At 41.7% G+C, this 13,322-nt stretch overlaps 1 protein-coding gene across 4 annotated transcripts in view; it reads right to left on the bottom strand.

Annotated features, from left to right (window-relative positions):
• atp13a3 (ATPase 13A3) overlaps nucleotides 1–13,322 on the bottom strand; it is a 192,363-nt gene that overhangs the window by 78,699 nt on the left and 100,342 nt on the right. For 3 of the 4 annotated variants that reach the window (XM_087993558.1, XM_043702269.2, XM_043702273.2), the window contains exons 14-19: nucleotides 12,182–12,243; nucleotides 11,173–11,323; nucleotides 10,010–10,126; nucleotides 3,470–3,487; nucleotides 3,228–3,381; nucleotides 2,421–2,541 (exon numbers count right to left, since the gene is read on the bottom strand). In XM_087993558.1, coding sequence (XP_087849684.1) covers nucleotides 2,421–2,541; nucleotides 3,228–3,381; nucleotides 3,470–3,487; nucleotides 10,010–10,126; nucleotides 11,173–11,323; nucleotides 12,182–12,243 — 623 coding nt within the window. The remainder of the gene's footprint in view (nucleotides 1–2,420; nucleotides 2,542–3,227; nucleotides 3,382–3,469; nucleotides 3,488–10,009; nucleotides 10,127–11,172; nucleotides 11,324–12,181; nucleotides 12,244–13,322) is intronic. The other variant, XM_087993559.1, reaches the window with a different exon arrangement.

The raw sequence follows: 13,322 nt of genomic DNA, 5'->3' as shown, positions 1-13,322 counted from the left end.
TGAGGAAAGGCTGAGGCACTTGGGGTTGTTTTCATTGGAGAAAAGAAGGTTTAAGGGTGACTTGATAGAGGTGTATAAGATGATTAGGGGTTTAGATAGGGTCAACAGTGAGAATCTTTTTCCACGTATGGAGTCAGCTATTACAAGGGGGCATAGCTTTAAATTAAGGGGGGGTAGGTATAGGACAGATGTTCGGGGTAGGTTCTTTACTCAGCGAGTCGTGAGTTCATGGAATGCCCTGCCAGTAGCAGTGGTGGACTCTCCCTCATTATGGGCATTTAAGCGGGCATTGGATAGGCATATGGAGGATAGTGGGCTAGTGTAGGTTAGGTGGGCTTGGATCGGCCCGAAGGGCCTGTACTGCGCTGTATTCTTCTATGTTCTATGTTCTATCTTAGCCTGCTGGACACACTTTCCTCATTCCTGAAGAAGGGCTCATGCCCGAAATGTTGATTCTCCTGCTCCTTGGATGCTGCCTGATCTGCTGGCTTTTCCAGAAACACATTTTCAGCAGTAACTAACACTACTTGACTCTGGCTACCCCCCCAACCATTATCGATGACATCTGCCCAGGGGCCACAAGAGGTTCACCAGAAATCTTGATAGGTTTCTGCAATTCAGCTCAGAATACAGGGCTCCAAATCCAAAGTAAATTTTAGACAGGATCCAAGTCACCAAATCATCCAAATATACATTGCAACTGATAAAGAATTTAGTGAAATATTTAAAATTCCTTGGGTGGAAGGTACCCAGTGTGCAATAAATTGAGAGTATGCTCGATAGGCAGTCCAACAGAGAAATATGTTGGAAAATCTCTGGAGTGGGTAAACTGCTGTGCTTCAGTATGGACTTTATACTATGTCCAAAGCATAATGCAGCTCCAAGAGTGTACAGCTGTGGTTGAGAGACAGGATAAAGAATTCTGACAACTAAAACGTATGAGGCGAGAAAAAAGAAGTTATCTTCGCCTCCTGTTTTCAATGCCAAAGCAAGTAAAAACTCACAACGTGAAACAGAATTCTTCCCAAATTTAGCTAAACTTGAACCAACCCCACCAGGCAGAAATCTGAAAACAGGTCACCAGCTGAAATTACTTTCTTGAGAAACAAGGCAAGTGACCTTGGAATTCCTTGGGGCTGAGAGAGGAAGCAATTCCTTCCATGATTCCAGCTGATTTGGAGCGTAGTCGAAAATGCTTATCCCCCTGCTTCACCTCTCCAGTCGAGCAAGGTGGACTGGCATGCAAATAGACCCAAGAAAGAGTAAGGACAGAGGGAGAAAGGGCTGGCAATGCTATTTTAAGCTTGCTCAAATCCCTTTCTCCCAAAGAAGTTAAAGAATTTCTCAGTAGAAATCAGATTGTATTTGCAGGGAGATTCCAAAGAGCATAACTTAAATTCGATTTAAGTCATTGCTAAAAAAAAAGGTGCTGTTTACAAACACTGGATTGAGAAACAAGTTAAAAAGTTCACATACACTTGAAATAATCTGAAATGTTGTGACTTTTTGTGCCATAATGTCTGAGAAATGTTGCAATTATTTCTAAAATATAATGCACGTGGTTTCGATAGAAATCCAATTTGAACTCGGAGGTAGAGAAGAAAGACAAGAGATATGGGAAAGATACCACTCCTTTCTACAATTAGTCCACAAGACTGTAGCATAGTTTTTGTTTAAACTTGTGTCCCTCTTTAATTCTTCTGGTCTTAGAATCCTGATTATCATAAAAATCTTGAGTGAGAAATATAAAATGCAAAAAGGTTTTGAGGCAACTGGAATATATTGGCAAAGTCAAAGATAATGATTTTTTAAAAATTAAATTTTCTTCGAAGTCCTTTGCTTCTTAGAGCAAAATAACAAAATTATGACATGGCATAATTTGGTGAATGCTTTGTCACGCCACTTTCAGATCATGAAGTTAACTCTAAAGTCACCTTAGTCACAATAGGGTTGCTATAGAGACAAATGGTGGTGAGTTTAACCCGAGGTCACAATGCCTGAGGAGAGGGATGAGATTGAGAAGGTGAGACATTCATGATGACCTCGTGGCCTCTTCAGGTATTCATGAAGAAAGACTCAAGGAAATAGAGAATAGCTCAATCACACTGATAACACTTCACACAGGTTTAGTGTTTTGTTCAAAACCAAGTTCAGATTAATTTTTTTATTCCATTATTTTGAACATATTTCTGATTGTCCGTGCCTGTGGGACCCTGTGACAGCCTCCTTCCACCCAAATATTTGCCCACATCTATCATTCCTGCAAGTTTCAGGTAGGAATTCAAATCAAAATATGTAAATTATGCTCCAACACTAAAATCTCACTGGGGTTCATTGTGTGCATATGCCTCTCCTCCTAATCACACTCACATGCCAATCTCAATTTGAAGTGCAAATAATCAGAAAATTAGCACTATTACCTGCTGACATTCTGCACTTTGTGCCAAGTTAGTTTAGACCCTAATTTCCTGTGTGCAAGTGCTATGACTCGGAGGCCTTGTTTTGTATAATTCTTCAATACATCAGAAAAACCTGGAGGAACTGGAAAAAAACCCAACAGAAAAACCATTGTATGAACATCAAATAACAAGAAGAACAAACAAATTATAAGCATGATGTAATATAAAGGCCTTGATATACTCATTAATTTCCTTCCTCTGCTGGCAGCATGGTGGTTCAGTGGTTAGCATGACTGTCTCACAATGCAAGGGACCTGGGTTTAATTCCAGCCTTAGGTGACTCTCTGCATGGAGTTTGCACAATCTCCCTGTGTCTGCATGTGTTTCTGCCAGAGTTTCTGCTCCAGTTCCCTCTCACCTTCCAAAAACTTGTAGGTTAGGTGGATTGGCCAGACTAAATTGCCCGTAGTGTCCAGGAATGTGCAGGCTAGGTGGATCAGCCATGGTGAAAGCAGGGTTACGGGGATAAAGTAGGGGGGCAGGTCTGGGTGGGATACTCTTTGGAGGGTTGGTGCAGACTCAATGGGCCAAATGGTCTCTTTCTTCATGTATGGATTCTATCTTAAAGAGATGTCAACCATTTAAAATAAATTCTGTTCATATTTCCCATTTGATAAGGAGAAGTGGAATTTGACAGGAACAGGTTTGAACAGTATTCTTACAAATGTCAGGAAAGCATTCTACTAAAACATATTTCAATTTAGTACCATGTACAATATACAGCATTATTCATTAAAGAGAAATAGTAAATTGCACGTATTACTTTACCTGTCTCTGCCTTGCATAACTTAACAACCATCTCAGGTGCACCTTTTAAGTAAGCATCCATGTGTTTTTCACCCAACACTCTGACTATGACACTCATTCGTTGTAGAGCAGAAGAAAATGGAAATTGCCTTACAATACCTATTTCATATGATGCCTGGACAGAAATTACATGAGTTAATACTCAACATGGCAACTGTTACTGAATAAAATAGATCTGAAATCTTTCCAAAATTTGTACTTACAGGGAGGTCATACATTTCCTATTTAAAAAAACAGAATATTAAATACATTATATTTTAATTTTCCATTTAACTACACTATACACTAATAACATTAAGAGTATGCTTTCTAAACTCCTATGCAAGCTGCTGTGTATGTTAGGACCGACATTTCAACACTGCAAAATGTTTTGTGTACTGTACTTCTCACTTAAGATCTATTCTACATGTTACAATTAATAATTACAAATTAAATAGAAAAACTGTTTCAATTTAATAAAATGGGAAAGGTGACTGACCATGGTTAACAAGGGCAATTAGTGGGGAAAATTCTAAAGTCTATTATGAAAAATTCAATAGCAAAGCATTTAGAAAACAACAACTGGAATGGACAGAGTTATTATGGATTTAGGGAAGTGAAATCATGCTTGACTAATATTATGGAAACTTTTGAGGATGAATTAATGGAATTAACATATGGGAGCCAGTGGCTAAAAGATTAATATGTAAAATTAAAATGCACCAGATTGGGGTAGTGTACAGACATGGCAGGCAGAAAACAAACAGTAGGAATAAATGGGTAATTTTTCCGAATGGTAGGCAGCGATTAGTGAGGTACCACGAGGATCAGCATTATTCACAGCTACTCAAAATAAATATTATGATTTAGACAAGAGAATTTAATGTAATATCTCCAAACTTGCAAAGTTGGTGAAGGGTAAATTCTGAGGACACAGGAATGCTCCAGTGCGATTTGAAGTTGAGTGAGCGGCAAGTACATGGCAGATAAAGTATGATGTTATGTTGTTATCTACTTTGATAGTAAAAACAGGAAGAAAGATTATCATCTGAATGGCAATGGATTGGAAAAGGGGGAAGGTGCAACAAGACTTGAATGTCCTTCTACCAGTCTCTGAAAGTAACTAAGCAGGCAGTGAAGGTAATAAATCATATGTCAGTCTTCATAATGAAAGGATTAAAGGGGCCGGAATGTCTTGCTGCAATTGTACATTGCATGGTGAGAATACACCTGGAGTATTGTATGCCGTTTTATTCACCTGCTATATAAAGGAGATTCTGGTTACAGAGGAAGTGCAACGAAAGTTTACCAATCTGAGTTGTGGGATGGCAGGACTGACGTATGAAGAGAGACAGGATGAGTTAAGACTATATTCAATGGAATTTAAATAAATTAGGAGATTCTCGTAGAAACTATAAATTCTGACAGTACTAGACAGGGTCAATGCAGGAAGGATGCTCAGAGAGCATTAAGAGATAAGACTGAGAGGTAAAACAATGGAAGGTGGGACAAGAGAGAAAGGGTGAGAAATGGCATTGATATTCATATCACAGAGAAAGCAGTCTGGAGAAACAACATAAAAGATTTCAGAGATGCAGTGAGATGACAAAATGCTTTAAGGACAAGTGCAAGGATTTTTAGAACTGGTTTCAAAAGCTAGTCCAGATGAAGGCAATCAGGAGAGATAGACAATTGGGGTTTCATACATGCCATACATGTAGCAGAGTTTGTGATAGATAACATGCTTACGTTTTGGGCAATTTAGAGCTTCTGAAAAACGATGAATGAAAAATCTACAAGGAGATCATAACAATAACTGATGAAAGAAGTGACAATCAGGGAGGAGGAGCTGTGTGGTAGAAGGGCTGTTCCAGGTGGAAAAGGTTAATATTGGTCTTGTTGTAGACTGGATATGTAATTTATAGCTCAGCTCAGAATCACAAGTTCAGAACAATGTAGAAAGCTTTATTTAGTGGTTTTACTATAAAACATACTTCCAGTAACAATGGAAATGATTTGAAATGCAAACAGAAATAATGGCTCTGTTCTTCACTATATTGAGCTGTTGTAGTTTCTTAACGAACAGATTAGACCAAAGACAGCCAATGGATGTTATCTACCTGGACTTCAAGAAGGCCTTTGACAAGGTTCCGCGCAGGAGGCTGCTGAGTAAGATAAGGGCACATGGTGTTAGAGGCAGGGTGCTAGCATGGATGGAAGATTGGTTGTCTAGCAGAAAGCAGAGAGTGGTGACAAAAGGGTCTTTCTCAGAATGGCAGCTGATGACAAGTGGTGTTCTGCAAGGGTCAATGTTGGGACCACAACTTTTCACTTTATACATTAATGATCTAGATGAAGGAACTGAGGGCATTCTGGCTGAGTTTGCAGATGATACAAAGATAGATAGTATTGAGGATGTGGGGAGGCTGCAGAAGGATTTTGACAGTTCAAAGTTTGTGAGAAGATTTGTAGCTCGGGTGCTCGTTGCTGTGGTTCTGTTCGCCGAGCTGGAAGTTTTTCTTGCAAACGTTTCGTCCCCTGTCTAGGTGACATCCTCAGTGCTTGGGAGCCTCCTGTGAAGCGATTCTGTGGTGTTTCCTCCGGCATTTATAGTGGCCTGTCCCTGCCGCTTCCGGTTGTCAGTTTCAGCTGTCCGCTGTAGTGGCCGGTATATTGGGTCCAGGTCGATGTGTTTGTTGATGGAGTTTGTGGATGAGTGCCATGCTTCTAGGAATTCCCTGGCTGTTCTTTGTTTCGCTTGCCCTATAATGGTAGTGTTGTCCCAGTCAAATTCATGTTGCTTGTCGTCTGCGTGTGTGGCTACTCGGGATAGCTGGTCGTGTCACGAAACTAGCCACGAAATGACACGACCAGCTATCCCTAGTAGCCACACACGCAGACGATAAGCAACATGAATTTGACTGGGACAAAACTACCATTATAGGGCAAACGAAACAAAGAACAGCCAGGGAATTCCTAGAAGCATGGCACTCATCCACAAACTCCATCAACAAACACATCGACCTGGACCCAATATACCGGCCACTACAGCGGACAGCTGAAACTGACAACCGGAAGCGGCAGGGACAGGCCATTATGAATGCCGGAGGAAACACCACAGAAGCGCTTCACAGGAGGCTCCCAAGCACTGAGGATGTCACGTAGACAGGGGACGAAACGTTTGCAACAAAAACTTCCAGCTTGGCGAACAGAACCACAGCAGATTTTGACAGGTTAGGAGATTGGGCAAAGAAGTGACAGATGGAGCACAAGCTGGGAAAGTGTGAGGTCATTCATTTTGGTAAGAGTAATAAAAGTGCAGACTATTTTCTAAATGGGGAGAAAATCCAGAAGTCTGAAGTGCAAAGACACTCAGGATCTCTAGTCCAGGATTCTCTCAAGGTAAACTTGCAGGTTGAGTCAGTAGTTAGGAAGGCAAATGCAATGTTGGATTTATTTTAAGATGATTTGAATATAAGAACAGGGATGTACTTCTGAGGCTCTAGTCTGAGTCGAGAGTGTGGTGCTGGAAAAGCACAGCCAGTCAGGCAGCATCCCAAGGAGCAGGAGAATCGACATTTCAGGCATAAACCCTTCATCAGAAAGGAGGCTTGTGGGCCAGGGGGCTGAGATATAAATGCGAGGGGGTGGTAGCTGAGAATGTGGTAGGTAGATGAAGGTGGGGGGAGAAGGTGATAGGTCAGAGAGGAGGGTGGAGCAAATAGATGGGAAAGGTGATGGAGAAGTCAAGAGAGCAGTGCCAAGTTTGAGTCTTGGGACTGGGATAATGTGGGGGGAGGGGAAGTGAGGAAACTGGTGAAACTCACATTAATCCCATGTGATTGCAAGGTCCCAAGGCGGAAGATGAGGCATTCTTCCTCCAGATGTCGGGTGGTTAAGGTTTGTCAATGGAGGTGGTCCAGGACCTGCATGTCCTTGGTGGAGTGGGAGGGGGTGTTGAAGTGTTCAGTCACGGGACAGTGGGGTTGGTTGGTGCGGGTGTCCCAGAGGTGTTTTCTGAAACGATCCACAAGTTGGCGTTCACTCTCCCTGATGGAGAAGAGACCACATCGGGTGCAACGGACACAGTAGATGACATTGGTGGAGGTGCAGGTAAATTTCCTTTGGGGCCTTGGTCGGAGGTGGGTGGGGGGGGCGTGCAGGTTTTGAACTTCCTGCGCTGGCAGGGGAAGGTGCTGTAAGTGGAGTTTTGTCAGGTAGATGGTGTGGATCTGACGAGGGAGTGGTGGAAGGAATGGTCTCTATGGAATGCTGATAGGGGTGGGGAGGGAAATATATCCATAGTCGTGGGTTCTGTTTGTAGGTAGCGGAAGTAGCAGAGAATGATGCAATGTATATGGAGGTTGGTGGGTGGAAAGTGAGGACCGGGGGTTCGGTCCTTGTTGATTTGGGAGGGGTGGGATTCAAGGGCAGAGGTGCAGGAAGTGAAAAAGGTGTGCTGGAGGACATCGTTGACCACGTGAGAGGGGAAATTGCAATCATTGAAGAAGAAGGCCATCTAGGATTTTCTAAGGTGGAATTGATCATCCTGGAAAAGATGCGGCAAAGGCGGAGGAATTAAGTATAAGGGATGATGTTTTTACAGGAGGCAGAGTGGGAGGAGGTATAGTCCAGGTAGCTGTGGGAGTCGGTGGGTTTGTAGTAGATGTCCATGGTTAGTCAGTTGCCAGAGATGGAGAGGTCCAGGAAGTGGAGAGAGGTGTCTAAGGTAGTCCAGATGAATTGGAGTTCGGTCGCAAGGTGTTAGTGAAGTTGATGAACTGTTCAACCTCAATGAGGGAGCACAAAATGGCCCCGATATAGTCATCAATGTAGCGGAGGAAAGGTGGGGGCTGGTGCCAGTGTAGCTGCAGAAGATGGATTGTTCCACGTACCTTACAAAGAGGTAGGCATAGCTGGGCCCATGAGGTGCCCATGGCTACCCTTTGGTTTGGAGGAAGTGGGAGGATTGGGAGAAGTTGTTAAGCATGAGGACCAGTTCAGCCAGACAGATGACGGTGTCAGTGGAAGGGTACTGGTTGGGACAGTGTGAGAGGAAGAAACGGAGGGCTTGGAGGCCTTCGTCATGGCAGATAGACATGTACAGGGACTGGATGTCCAGATGAAGATAAGGCATAGGGGGCCGAGGAAACACAAGTCTTGGAGTAGGTGAAGGGCATGGGTGGTGTCCCGAACATCGGTGTGAGTTCCTGGACTAAAGGGGAACAGGACAGCGTCAAGGTATGCAGAAATGAGCTCAGTGGGAGAGGAACAGGCTGAGACAATGAGTCGAGCGGGGAAGTCAGGTTTGTGGATCTTCCGTAGGAGGTAGAATTGGCCAGTGTGGGGTTCGTGGACAATAAGGTCGGAGACTGTGGATTGGAGAACCCCAGAGGTAATGAGGTTGTGGATGGTTTGGGAGATGATGGTTTGATGATGGGAGGTGAAGTCATGGTCAAGGGAGCAGTAGGAGGAGGAGTCTGCGAGTTGGTGCCTGGCTTCTGTGGTGTAGAGGTCAGCGTGCCAAACTACCCCCCACCCCCCCTCACCTTCTGGGTTTAATGGTGATGTTGGGGTTGGAGCGGAGGGACTGGAGGGCTGCTCGTTGTGAGGGCTGGAGGTTGGAGTGGGTGATGCGGGTGGAAAGGTTGAGGCAGTCAATGTCACGGCGGCAGTTAGAAATGAAGAGGTCAAGGGCGGGTAACAGTCCAGTACTAGGTGTCCAGATGGATGGGGTGTTTTGGAGACAAGAGAAATGGTCCTCAGTGGATGGGCGGGAGTCTTGATTGAAAAAGTGGGTCTGGAGGCAGAGGTAGACATTTTCCAGCACCACACTCTCAACTCTGATCTCCAGCATCTACAGTCCTCACTTTCTCCTAGTCTCTGGTCAGACCACATTTAGAGTATTGTGCACAGTTTTAGGCCCATATCTCAGGAAGGATGTCCTGGCCCTGGAGTGAGTTCAGAGGAGGTTCACGAGGATGGTCCCAGAAATGAAAAGCTTAACATATAAGGAATGTCTGAGGACTCTGGGACTATACTCATTAAAGTTTAGAAGGATGAGAAGGGGATTCTAATTGAAATGCTCAGAGTACTGAATGGCCTGGACAGAGTGGATGTTGGGAAGATGTTTCGTTGGTAGGAGAGACTGGGACCAGAGGGCACAACCTTAGAATAAAGGGAAGACCTTTTAGAACACAGATAAGGAGAAACTTCTTCAGCCAGAGAGTGGTGAATCTATGGAATTCACTACCACGAAGGCTGTGGAGTATATTCAAGACAGCAATGGATAGGCTCTTGAGTATCAAGGGGATCAAGTAGGAGAGAAAGTAGGAGAATGGGGTTGAGAAACTTATCAGACATGACTGAATGGCACAGCAGACTTGATGGCTGAATGGCCTAATTTCTGCTCCTATGCCTTATGGTCTTAACTGCATATACAAAGTGTATACAAATTACTGCATGTTTTTCTTTGTATTTTATCAATAATAGTGCCCTACAGATTCCACCTCAATAAGTATGTGCTTCTGCCTGCCAATTGAGGGCCTAAAAGGTCACTTAGCACACAAGAAATGCGCTTTGGATAACAATTTCTATGTTAATATTCTCTGTAGTCTTTTACAATTATTCTGAAAACTGAACAAAAGTAAACATTATGATATGGTTAGAGTTTATAAGATTAGGAAAGACAAACATTGACTATCCTGCCAGTTATAGTTAAAAGTAATTTTAAAAATTTAAAGCCTTTTTTAAAAAAAAGGTACCATGTCATGATCTATCACTGCCTCATTTGCAAGGAAGAGTTGTTTCGTAGGCCGAACTACAGTGGGCATGATTGGATTATGTAAAGCAGTTTCTTCCTCAGTTGCTTCCTCAAGAACCTTTAATAAATAACATAACAAACAGTATTACGCTTATGACATCTTGTCAATATTACTGCTACAAAAAGCCCATATACTTCTGATGCCAAACTGAACACTGACTTAAATTTGAAGACAGTGGTGAACAAATTTTTCCAGCCATTTATTTTAGTTACATCATCTGTGGGCATTCACACTAACTTGCAGTAATTAGAGATTTAAAACAGTGCTGTGTCTTCCACAAAAGTTCTAGGATGTGTGTGAATAAGGCAAACTATATTTTGTTTCCTTAACTGATCAGAATTACTGAGGGAATGCAGAATTTAAGCCAGCAAGCACAAGTTATAATATCTAATTTAATGACAAATTAAGTTTAGAAATCCAAAGGAAGAAATGAGGGATAAACAAAAAAATTTAAAAGTAAAGGGAAAGCATATTTTTAAAAATCCTGAACAAATCACTGAAATCTGAAAGGAGGTGGTTTCTTAAAAATACTTTAAAAAACTTAAAAATAAATATTCAATGCCAGGGATTGTTTAGCAACAATTAGCTCACCTTACCAAAAAATTTACTTATACATGATGGACTTAACCCAACTTCTTCTAGCACATTTAGTGAGTGGCTAGTTGACAACTACTGCAACTTCGCGCCTCATCATGTATCTGAATGCCAAGTCTCTCCACAATATACAGAGGAATGATATAACTTGGACAGCAACTTTTGGATTATTGTCCTTCTATGGTTGTTTGATGCACTCTGAATGGGAATGCTGATCATCTCATCATTACTTTAATAGTAAACTCAAGGTCAATGTGATTAAACCAACTCACTTTGTCATCCTACTGAATATCAACAATATGTTTTGAATACTACAAAGCACAGCTAATTAAAATGCCAAAATAACTTTGTCAATATTTCTTGGTAAAATACCAGGCTTGTGAGCAAAATTTGGCAACAAGCACTTATTACTGTTCGATATATTTTAATTGATTCAATTTGCTAATAAGCCACATGAAAAAGATTGCAGTCTAAAATATATACTTAGTTATTGAATAAATAAAACTCACCCAGCCAGTCTCTTCAAACATTTTTAAATCCAATGGATCACCAGATAACTTTCCATCAATTTTAGTAAGTGTGTGGCATGTTGCCATGCAAGCCATAAAGTGTGACTTCACCAAGCTTTCCTTACAAACACTTTGTTCAGATGGCAAAAAGCTAAAATTAGAACAAAACATGCTTCAAATCTCTCACTATTTTTGAAATGCATCAATATGGAAGATTTTTCAAATAAAGTGAATGCAAATTTCCATAATCCGATAAAAAAAATTACAAAATTGTTTAGAGTGAAAGTAATTGTTCTTGACAATGATTGTATTTGATAGTAAATTTATTTAAGGATTGCTATTGCTACAGTACCATTAAAACACTAAACCTTAATAGGTATTGAATTAATCTCCTCAGTCTCAATTTATCCATCTCGATTAATTATAAAAATGTCACTAATATTTAACACCAATTTCTGATGCCTTTTAAGAAGCAATCTTATCCTTAGTTCTAAACTGATAAAACTCCTATCTAATGATCCAATGATCAAACTAAGTTACAATAATTTCAAACATTTAGGGATGCTGAGAGAATGAAATTGCCGAAACAAACTTAATTTCTGAGAATGCTGTGTACAACTAGCTCAGTTGGCAGGATGTCTGATTTGTGATGCAGAGTGATGCCAACAATGCAGATTCAATTCCCACACCAGTGAAATCGCAATGAAGGACTCTTCTTCTCAACCTCACCCCCCACATGAGGTGTGGTGACGCTCAGCTTAAATCACCACCAGCCGTTTTTCTCTTTCTCTCTAACAAGACAGCAGCCCTACAGTCAAATAAGACTATGGCAACTTTATGTTTACAACTTTAGCATCCAAACTTTGACTGACAAGCGAAAGACTTGAAATATTAACATCACTCATACTCTCAATAAAAACTTCCATAACCTGTGCCTATGCCATCAGATTAAGATTTTGAGTACTGTAAGAAGGCTGAATATTATGTATATAATAATGATGCTCCAGACCTATTATCTTTTACTCTTTGTATGCCCCAAATGTCCAGGCCATCTTCAGTAAGTGTTCCAGTCTAAAGACAAGAAAGTATATGTTATAAAAATTAAAATTAACTTTACAAAAACCTATAATGCAATTATTAGAATTGTAATAGAAAGTGCATCATTTATATATATATATATATATATATATATATATTGCTGTGGTTCTGTTCGCCGAGATGGGAGTTTTTGTTGCAAACGTTTTGTCCCCTGTCTAGGTGACATCCTCAGTGCTTGGGAGCCTCCTGTGAAGCGCTTCTGTGGTGTTTCCTCCGGCATTTATAGTGGCCTGATCCTGCCGCTTCCGGTTGTCAGTTTCAGCTGTCCGCTGTAGTGGCCGGTATATTGGGTCCAGGTCGATGTGTTTGTTGATGGAGTTTGTGGATGAGTGCCATGCTTCTAGGAATTCCCTGGCTGTTCTTTGTTTCGCTTGCCCTATAATGGTAGTGTTGTCCCAGTCAAATTCATGTTGCTTGTCGTCTGCATGTGTGGCTACTAGGGATAGCTGGTCGTGTCACAAAACTAACCACGAAACGACACGACCAGCTATCCCTAGTAGCCACACACGCAGACGACAAGCAACATGAATTTGACTGGGACAACACTACCATTATAGGGCAAGCGAAACAAAGAACAGCCAGGGAATTCCTAGAAGCATGGCACTCATCCACAAACTCCATCAACAAACACATCGACCTGGACCCAATATACCGGCCACTACAGCGGACAGCTGAAACTGACAACCGGAAGCGGCAGGGACAGGCCATTATAAATGCCGGAGGAAACACCACAGAAGCGCTTCACAGGAGGCTCCCAAGCACTGAGGATGTCACCTAGACAAGGGACGAAACGTTTGCAAGAAAAACTTCCAGCTCGGCAAACAGAACCACAGCAACGAGCACCCGAGCTACAAATCTTCTCACAAACTTTGAATATATATATATTAATAACACATCTTAGAGTTTGTATTTTGAACTGAGGACATGTGGGCTTTAGTCAATGCATATGAGAGGATTTAATCATGGTCAATCTTTCTTGAATCAAAAAGCACACAACACCAGGTTATAGTCCAACAGGTTTATTTGGAAGCACTAGCTTTCGGAACACCACT

Source organism: Chiloscyllium plagiosum, unplaced genomic scaffold (genome assembly GCF_037043375.1).
Source record: "Chiloscyllium plagiosum isolate Xiang-an unplaced genomic scaffold, Cpla_swu_hap1 HiC_scaffold_13, whole genome shotgun sequence".
NCBI classification, from domain to species: Eukaryota; Metazoa; Chordata; class Chondrichthyes; order Orectolobiformes; family Hemiscylliidae; genus Chiloscyllium; species Chiloscyllium plagiosum.
The sequence above is the reverse complement of the archived record's forward strand: the minus strand, read 5'-3'. Positions and strand labels throughout refer to the sequence as shown.